Source organism: Argentina silus, assembly GCF_951799395.1.
Source record: "Argentina silus genome assembly, chromosome: 13".
In the NCBI taxonomy this organism is placed as follows: domain Eukaryota; kingdom Metazoa; phylum Chordata; class Actinopteri; order Argentiniformes; family Argentinidae; genus Argentina; species Argentina silus.
In genome coordinates, this window is record NC_139667.1 from 9,612,928 (window position 1) to 9,623,213 (window position 10,286).

General features: G+C 42.5%; 1 protein-coding gene across 1 annotated transcript in view; it reads left to right on the plus strand.

The window, feature by feature from the left end:
* The window catches only part of LOC310813746 (SERTA domain-containing protein 4-like), a 23,960-nt gene extending 14,242 nt beyond the window's left edge, over positions 1 to 9,718 (plus strand). Inside the window, exons 2-4 of the mRNA XM_083682858.1 lie at positions 669 to 839; positions 6,459 to 6,574; positions 6,959 to 9,718. Of these exons, the coding sequence (XP_083538984.1) occupies positions 686 to 839; positions 6,459 to 6,574; positions 6,959 to 7,747 (1,059 nt within the window). The 5' untranslated portion in view covers positions 669 to 685 and the 3' untranslated portion in view covers positions 7,748 to 9,718. The remainder of the gene's footprint in view (positions 1 to 668; positions 840 to 6,458; positions 6,575 to 6,958) is intronic.
* Positions 9,719 to 10,286: the final 568 nt, after the last annotated feature.

The window sequence follows — 10,286 nt, forward strand, 5'->3', positions numbered from 1 at the left end:
TTTATGCTATTTCCTAATATGCTCTAGAAAATGTAGAAAATGTAATTGAAACCCCATGTTTTACTAAATCATAGAAACGGAAATGAATTGACATTGCTCTGCATAGTAATAAACCAGGTCTTTTAACCTAGGTCTTTGTTTCATACAGTATGCATTGGTATTTAGTTAGATTTACAGTATCTAACTAGTGTAGGCACCTATGACATTCTGTTCACAAAGATGCATAGTATGATTGACAGTAAGGCTGCATGCATTTCACTATCATTTTGGCCAACCAATAAATCCCAAATCATCTTGTGTGTGGGTGTCTTTCTCCATCTGTGTCTCACTTGTTACTGTGCCATCTCCAACCATCTGCTATTCTTTATTGCCTAACATTATTATCGGTATGTTTTTTTCATTCAGACCAGTAGGTTGTTATAAGTAGTGTAGTAAAACACTCAGAAAGGCCTTCCTGTTAGTAGAGAAGTTACTGTGAAAAACATGTTATGAGCAGTAACAAGTTAATGTCAAGCCTTTCTTCTCAAACTGGAGTTTTGGAATATTTATGAACATTTACCAGCTTGCTTGCCTCTTGACATACAGCTACCCAACTGTTAACAAGATGACCCTGTTCACTGTCGATGTGTTTCCAATCACATTTTTGTTCCAATGTTCCTTTACCTTAGACCTGAGAGAGTGAGAGATGACACTGGTCCTGTCCATGAATCCTTTCCTGGACCCAGAGGAAGACCCTCCACTACCACAGTACCAGCCAATCTGGGAGTCTGAACACTGCAGCAAGAGCTGTATCTCCACACCTGCACCACTTGGGAGCCCCAACGAGCAGCTAGCAGAGGGTAAGTCAAACCACAAGCCTTCTTGACCTTCTTGCCTTCTTTAACCTTGGGACCTCCTGGCATGCAAGCACCCAATCTCAAATGGTAGATGCTCAATAGAATCCTTCGGATGACCATACCCCTAATCCCGCATAGCCATACCTCCAAATCACGTAGTTCTCACGCGTCCTTTTGGAGGTCTGGAGAAATTATTATTAACCGATTCTGTTGGAATGGAGCTCTGGCTGTGAGGGATCACATTCTGATTGGCTTTGAACAGAAATTATGTATCAAGAATAAACAACCCCCTCCCCCTTTTCGTTACTCTTGAAATAAGCACATTAGTCAGTGTTAGCCAATCAACTTAGCTAACATTGCTAGCAAGCTATATTTTTGAAAATGGACATTGCTGAAGTGGTTTTATGTTTCCTTAAAATGGAATTCTGTTATTGGAACATTACCCATGTGCGGATCAGTGAACATTATTTGCTGTTCCCCACCAGACTTACCAGACAAATCAACACCTGTCAAGCCAATTGTGCCTATGCATGGATAAGAAGTGTTGTCATTTCTAAATGGTGAAATGAATATGTACACAAATATCCAAATATAAAATAAATTTGGATTGAATTCAAATAAAAGAAGAATCACTATTTTTACCTAATAGTAATTGTTTGATTTCAAATCCAAACTTTTGGAGTATAGAGCCAAAAGAAGAAAAAATGCTTCACTGGCACTGTATATTTCTGTATATGTTTCCTTACCTTCCTGTGTGCTTCCCGTTTGCTCAAAGAGACAAGTACCTTGATCAAGCAGATAGTTCTGTTCTGACCGTCTTCACAATGTTCTTGTCTGCTGCCTTAGTTCTGTGGTAACCGGTTTAGCGGCTCAATTCAAATTTTCTGCTCCAACGACAGTGAGGTACCATTTTGGTGCTTTCGGCTAGTGTCAGTGATGTAGATCGCCTGCGATGTCTGCAGTTAAGGGCTGGCCCGAGATGTTACAGCCAGACTTGCCAGCCTCAAAACGGATTCGGTCCAAAGTGCTGTTGCTATCTGGGTGTTGACTGGTTGGGACTGTGGCAAGCACATTACAGGTCACTGAGTCTATTTGCCTTTCTTGCGAGTATTACACCTCAGCAAAACAACCACCAGGGGTCATCTCTGAGCAATTCTAATGGACAGGCTTACGGAACAGTACCTCAATGACACACACTTTGAAGTCATTAATATTGTGTTAGGGAATATGTCAGCACACTGTGTGAGATAATTATATTATTATATAACAGCATTGCATGTACATAATGTGATTATAGGCCTAATCAAAGTGAGTAATTAATTCTCACAGCAATCATATTGCATTTGTCTCGTTTACCAATGTAATTTGCAAGATATTTTAATTGTATTTTAATAATTTTAATAATTTAAGAATTTACAAGATACTACAGAACTGATGGTAATTTCTAAATTAAGATTACATGAATTGCAGGGGGGAGCAAGAGTGTCTGCAATTATAATCTTTGATTTTCGGGATTGGAACCTTGCTGTTTTTGAGGGTTGGTATTGAGAGGGTACCCTGCCATCATTGTGGACAATTCGTTTTAGGTTTAAATGTGGTTATAACCTTACCTTTAAATGAGGAAAGATTTAGACCTATTAGATTAATAGAGCTACTGTAAATGTTGCCTCTATTGTGGTCTGTAACACCCACTCTACACTAAGGAGAAAGGGGCAGAAGGCAGAGGGTTCCATGCTATAGCAATAGAGACACTAATCCACAATTTCCCCCACCCAAATGGGCTAGGTGGTGAAAACCTGAAGCGGGTCGTTAGACTGTTCGGACCCCATTGTTAACAAATAGGTGGGGGAAGGTGAAGGGGGAATTCAACATTGCAAAACTCGTTTTGCACACTACGCACAAGGCATCTTTGTCACAGTCATTAAGTAGAGGCATGGGAGAGAGAAAAAAAAGTCTTTGTCCAGCCTACAGTATCTACTTTTTAATTCAGTCACAATCCCACTGAAACCCCAAATCCTTAAATATTCCTAACTTTATTCTGTAATCTAAAGAAGAATCAAATCAAAGTTTTTTATATTTATTTATTCAATATCAAATCCCCTGCTTTGTCGTGTGCTGCGCATATGTGACAACTACAACAAACAGTATAGGGATAGGGTTATTTTGAAAACACAATGCCCGATGTTGCACAGGGCAACAGTGTCTTTAAATACCTGGTAAAACGTCTGAATGCAATCAACAGTTTACAATCTGACTCATCAGTCTACAATGAAAAAAATGCAAACGTGGAACCTCAAACAAAGGCTATCCAAACCTTTTTGTTATATTACGTTTTGTTAGGCGATAGGGAGAGTTGTAGTTGTTGAGAGATGTTGTACTTACATCAGAGTAAGTTTTCTCAGAAAAATCTGTAAACACAGAAATTCTGCCCTGAAAGATAATAATTTTTGGCGAAGGTATAGTCACTTCAAATGGTAATGTTGTGTATTCGCAACATTTGGTGTTAAGAACTGTAATCACACTTTCATGCTATGTTTTCCTGTAAAATAATATTTTTGTGGCTCGAAAACTGAATGAAAACTTACATTCAGAGTCTAGATCTCTTTATCACACATACTGTGTATGAGAGTGTTAAATTTTCATGCAAGGAAAACTGGGTCCGGGTATCTAAGGGTTAACAGGGACTTCATGGCTGTAGTGGACAGGTAGGCCTATTGCATTGTGCATAGGCCTATCAAAGATGTGATCAGAAGTCGGCCGGCTCTGGCTGCCATTCTTAAGTCTTATCTTTACCATGAAAAGGCCAGACCTTGGCTGATATCTGGAAGTGGCCCAGTTATCTCTTGATAAATGGTCCAGATATGGGCCAGGTCTGGTTGCTTAAGGCTTAGATGTGGTTACCGTATCTGATCCATAATTCCATAATTCCAAGAGGTAGCTGGACCACATCCACATGTTGGCTAAGATTTTTCATGGCAAGGATTCGGCTTAGGTATGGCGACCAGATCCGGTCCACTTCTGGCCCAGGGACAAAGTTGTACCTGGGCCACATCAACATTCTGGCCCAGGCTTGGACTTTGTGTGGCAAAGGAATATTTTAGTTTTGGCCCACTTCTGGACCATCATTTCAAATGGTTACTGGGCCACATCCACATGCCGGCCAAGATGTGACCTTTTCATGGTGATGATTGGGCTTAGGTACGGCCAGCAAAGCTGGTCTACTTCTGCCCCAGGGAACAAACATTCTGGCACTGGTTTGGCCCATTTGTGGCAATGACCTGGCTTATTTATGGCAATCAGATCTGGCTTAGTCATAGCAACCAGATCTGGCCCTGTTCTACTCCAAGTGTGGTGAAGATCTGGTAACTGTACTGCAACCAGATTGGGTCCACCTTATGGTTGTATTGGTGCCAAGATTTGGTTTACTTATGGCGACCACAACAGGCCCATTGTAGATATACTGTTGATTGTGCTGGGATCCAGCCTTATGTATGGTAAGCAGATCATTGCTGCATTGTCAGAGATTGCTAATGTGCATGGTAACTGAAGTTCTGTTTCTTTATTCCAAGTAGGATGCATCACCATTTTAATTGGGTTCAATAATACCCCTTTTCAGACAGAGGAGAAATTGCGCTACTATAGTGCTTCAGTCACCCATTTTAGCATTGTCTTAAAGAGAAGGCTACAGCTTTTTAGAGTGACAACTAAACCTACTCAGGGGATAGTTTCGTAGTTTCGTTTGGGGACTGACCATCATTTGCAGATAGGGAGGGGCTGTTCCCTTTACCGCCCTGTCGCGAGCATTAGGGTCTTGAATCTGATGTGAGCTGCTACTGGGAGCCAGTAAAGGATGCAGTGGAGGGGGGTGACATGGGAGAAATAGGGGAGATTGAATACCAGACGGGCTGCAGCATTCTGGAGGGCAGGCTTTCCCAGGAAAGAAGAGCAGCTCTGTCTTGTCAAGATTGAGTGGGGTGGAAGAGATAAAAGTGTCATCAGCCTACCAGTGGTAAGAGAAACCATGTGAGGAAATTACAGAGCCAAGAGTTTTGGCATACAGAGAGAACAATAAGGGCCCAAGGACAGAGCCCTGGGGGACACCAGTGTGATGTGGACAATGACAAAAATGGCCCAGTATGGACAGGAAAGTATCAGGGCCACTTGTCACATCCCAGAGCTGGCCCATGAGAAAAATGCCAACTCTCACAAAGAGCTGGCTCCCCACATTCAGTCCAGGTCTGGCCCATATAATACTTGCCATTTCCAGTACTCAGCCACATGTGCCACCACAAGACCAGATCTGTCCCACAATTGTCTGTTGACTGGGAGGAATGTATCAGGGCCAGTTGTCACATCCCAGAGTTGGCCCATGAGCAAAATGCCAACTCTCACTCAGGGTTGGCTCCCCACATTCAGACCAGGTCTGGCCCATATAATACTTGCCATTTCCGGCACTCAGCCATATGTGCCAGCACATGACCACACAAGTCTGGCTCACAATTGTCTGCTGACTTGGGTGTTTCTCAACAAGGAGGCACAAACTTGAATTCAATGATTCATTAATTAAAATCCAGACAGTCAGTATTGTCTGTATAGATTTGAACAGGTAGCGTCAGTCCATCAAAAGAACATCCTCCCATATTCTCATGGGCTGTACTGGGTGTCATGGTAACATTTGCATTGAAGACTATAAACCAGAGGTACAGTACCGCACAGTACAGTAGAGTGTTACAGGGTCTATTGCAACCAAAATTCGGAATGGGATGACCATAAAATGGTCTCTTGTTAAATCAGATACAGGTGTGAAAGAGATTATCCTAATTTCAACCAAGATTCCCCCTGTGACTAGAGCATCAATTAGTGTACACCCGTGGCTCATCTCCTCATTAGATAATCCAGTTGCTACCAAGCATTTGCCAGTGACATGCCCCCTCCAGTGGACGCTCTTAACAGGCCTAATGATAATTCTGCTTTTCGACCAGACTAAGTGTGCCTTTCATCATAGTTCATTTTCCCTGCCTGTCTTTCAAATTTTACTTCAGATCTGGGACAAAATACATCTTATACTAAATTAGCATTCCTACCTGAAAAACATGTTACAATAATGCGTAGCCCTTCTGATTGAGGTTGACCAACAATGGATCTATTTATATATTTATATGGCTTTTATTCCTTCATTCACCTATTTCATCTATATTAATTATTTCATAAGTGAGAAATGATTACAACGTGGATTCTACTATCGGACATCGGAGATACTATGAACTTCATCAAAGACTGTTTGCTTCTCATGTCCCTTTCTGACATCATTCAACTTTTTTTGCCGGGTGACTTCAATTATGTTTTTGGACGGGTTGATAATTCAGATGGGCAGGGGTAGAGATCCCCAGACACAGCATTTCCTGCTGTCTGCTATGAAAATTAATTCACATATGAATATCTAACAGACTAGCTGTTCCTCAGCTAAATTTGGGTGGCTTTTTGGTTGCAAGTGAATTACTTTTTGCCCTGGATTAACTAAACAGATGTAAGCAATCAACTAATCAGATCATTTGGTTGCAAGCCAGATCGTTTGGTTGCAAGTGGCCCACAGAATTTTGTCTTTTTTTTCACCCACCCCAGGACCCCACTGTAAGAGAGTGCCTGATCATGTGACCATGTCGAGGATTGCTTACTTCAAGAGGAAGTATGTGGAGGATGAAGACCCTCACCTCAGCTTCAGGAGTTACTGCCAGACAGTAAGTGGGCATACATTTATCAAATAACACATTTACTGATCATTACATGGAAGTACTCTCAATATGACTGTATCATTCTCATGTCTTTATAAGTAAGTGAGCAGCCTTGTGTGGCAGAACACACAACCCAGAATGGCCCATAGGGCAGGAGGCTATCTGCTGTTTCTGTAGCGTGAAGCAGCTTGATGTACTACTCCCTGGACAGCAATCTTGTCATGTCTTTATGGGAGCATCGAAATACTCACCGGGGGCTTCCTCCTCTTCACTATTTTCTTGCTCATGAAATAAAGCTAATTAATTTAGTGAAGCTAATTCATTTAATGAAGCTAATTCATTTAATAAATATAATTAATTTAATAAAGGTAATGAACTAATGTCCTGTAGGTGGCGCCGGCCCTGGAGGAGCGTGCCCATGTGCTGCGTCTCTCCCTGGAGAAGATGCGCTTCATCGACGACCCGGAGGCCTTTCTGCGCCGCTCCGTCCTGGTCAACAACCTCCTGCGGAGGCTCCGTGCCGAAATCCTGCTGCAGAGCGACTGGTGTCTCCCCCCTGGCCCAGGGACCCCTGCAACACCCTGCATCCTGCCCGCCACCACCGTGGCCCACCAGGCCCACCATGGGGTCCCTCCCCGGCCCTGCCTGGTGCCCCAGGGCCCACCCTTCCGCAAGCGCTTCCGCCTGGTCCGTGGGGAGCTCCGGCCCGAATGTGTCCAGACGTGTTGCTGCTTCTACCCGGCTACGGCCGCCGGCCACTACCTGCACCTGCCATTTTCTGTGTACGAAGGAGCCTCCGCGGCCTGCCCCTCCACCCCCCACTCCTCTCCCTCACTCTTTCAGCTGGAGGATAGCCGAAGCAGGCTGGGACTGGCGATCGAGGAGGAGGATGACGATGAGGAAGAGGAGGAGAGGGAGGAAGAAAACGAAGAGGAGGAGGAGGGGTTGGCTGGGCCATCAGCGGACGCTAAGCACAGGCAGAGGCTGAGGAATAGGATTAGGACTAGGACTTCTCTGGGGAGGGGGCATAGGTGTGGGAAGGTAAAAGAAGAGAGAAAGGAAAATGAGGAGGAGGACGAGGAGGAGGAGGAGGAGAGGCTTGATGACGAGGACTCTGATGTAATGGAGAGGGGACTCCAAGGGGTGAGTTTGTGGAGTGGCAGAGGTCAGAGACAGTGATGGAATTGTTTCTACCGTGTCCGCAAAGGCGTCATTAAATACTACGTGGGAGGTCATGAAAGTCAACCCTTCAAGACTGATGTGGCGTCTGCAATTGTATCTCTAAGGAAATTACCCTAAGCTTAGGTCACTGTGTTGGGGTCCAAGCCCTAAGAGTCGTGGCTTAGCACTGCACTGTCTCTTCAGACCCATTTCAGGCTCCTGACCGCAGAATGATAAGTATAAATTGGGGCTTGCTTATTTGTGTAGCGGTCTAATTGCTGGACCCTAAACTATCATATTGAATGGAGGATGGGGTGGGTGGGGGATTTGATATCATGTAGCAATTCAAAACTTGATCCAAGCAGCTGTTCTAATCAGGTTTGATATTTGTAATTCCTGTTGATTTGAGTTGTTGTGGTGGCAGTCTCAGGCCCTTTGGATTAGTCCTTAGTGCTTGGATCGTGCTGGGAGGAAAATACTTCATGTTGCAGTTGTGCAATGTGCATTTTTAACATCACTGCAAGAGACAACAATTGTTACAAATATACAGACTCAGTTTCTCTAAATAAACAAATACAAGGTGCCTTATTTTGTTTTACATTCCTATGTTAATAGAGTATGTGCTTGTTCTAGTGTCTAAGTATCTTGCATTTCAAGAGACTGCATCTTACCAATACTGGACCAGGTAAGGAGTCTGACAACATCTGCCAAGACAATTCTGGAAAGCGAACTATTCCAGAGCAATGTGTTCACTGCACCATATCTTACATTTTCCCTCTGATAATGTCTCACAACACTAGCTACAGTGTCTTGACGGCGCATCAACTTATTGCTAATCGTTGATTGAGATTTGATTCTGGAAGAATACTATATAGCTCATAAATGAGCTTAGGACATGTCTTACCCCCATCATAACCCAAAATCTAAAGCACACCAAGTGGCTGGGTTGCCATTTGGCAAAACAAAACAAACTAACGATTGTAATAAGCATGCACTCTGTTTACAAACGGTTTACAAATCAAATCACAGAGGTAGATACTGCAATATTTCAACAAACTACTCATTATGTACTGACTTTCTACGTCAATATTTATTAAAATTAGGATGCAAAAGGGAGACCACACACACAGACAACCTGAGATAAATATTCTCGTAGAAAAGAATACATTTTCAATCATATTGTTACTTCATCTGAAAGGCAGGTGAGCTGCAAAAGTTGCGATTGACTTCCCCATCAAACTGGTATCTGTATTCTTTACAGTTCACATGCAACCTTGTTACAATGTTGTGTGATGACCGTCCAATGCATATTTTCATTTTTAAATCAATGATTGTCAATGTTGGATGATGACCATCAAATGACAAAGGTAAACCAACATGGTATGATGATGTTACCACATTCTACTGTACAACGTTGGGACAACATTGTCCCAGTTATTTAACATTGTCTATCTGTAGTTGGTATATGACTCTAAATCATGTAGTTTTACACTTAGTGTCTTTAGTTGACATTGCTGTGCCATATTATTTTCCATCATGGCAGATATTCAATGATATAACCAACAGACAATGTCAGATACCACGTCAGTTTTTCTAAAATGCCAATGAGGTATTGTCAATCTAGCATTCCATCATGAAGCAATGGAGTGAATCACTTTATGTGCATACCCAGAGATATGTAGAATTGCTTGCACAAAGATACAGATCAATTTGAAGTACGCACGTAACAATATATTTCAAAAATATATATACCCTTTCCTGTTTTTGTTTGTTTTTATTATCAAAAGAATTAATGGTCATTTGAACAATAAAATAAAATAACATTTACAAAAAAGCAATACACCTGTTTTTGAAATTTGAAAATTGGACATAGAGACATAATTGCATTAGTCTTTGAGGAAACATGACAGGAAAGTGAAGCTACTTTGACAATTTTTATGTGATGTTATGTTTTTATGTGATGATAATAAAAGGAATGTTATAAAATCATTTTCTACCACTATTTTTTTGGGGGGATGAAAACAATATAGTGAAATGCAGTACTTCAAATTGTACAGTGAAACTGCTGTGATGTGTTCACAGGATGTGTGTGTGTGTGTGTGTGTGTGTGTGTGTGTGTGTGTGTGTGTGTGTGTGTGTGTGTGTGTGTGTGTGTGTGTGTGTGTGTTGCCACTGAGCTACTGTTTGCTGTTATTTCCACTGTTACAAAGCCCTCTCACCCACCCCATTCGCTCCCTCTCTCTTTTCAGTGGAGTACTGCACTGGAAGATTCTCCCAGGCTCCACTTTGGCATACGACTCTCGTTTATCTTCTTGACACGTGAGCAGTCACCTCCGCACTCCCCTCCGCACTCCCCTCCCTCTGTCATATCTATTATCTCTATGGAAACAATATTTACTGGCTGTGTAGCGAGCTTGCGACCAGCTTCCCTAGGGCCAAGAGATTAAGCTAGTGTCAGTCGTTAAAAGCCTTTGTTTTCTCAACCCTGGGCAGTAACAAAGAGACAGGCAAATCCAAAAACACTCCAACCCGCTCTTGCTTAATACACAGTGACTCA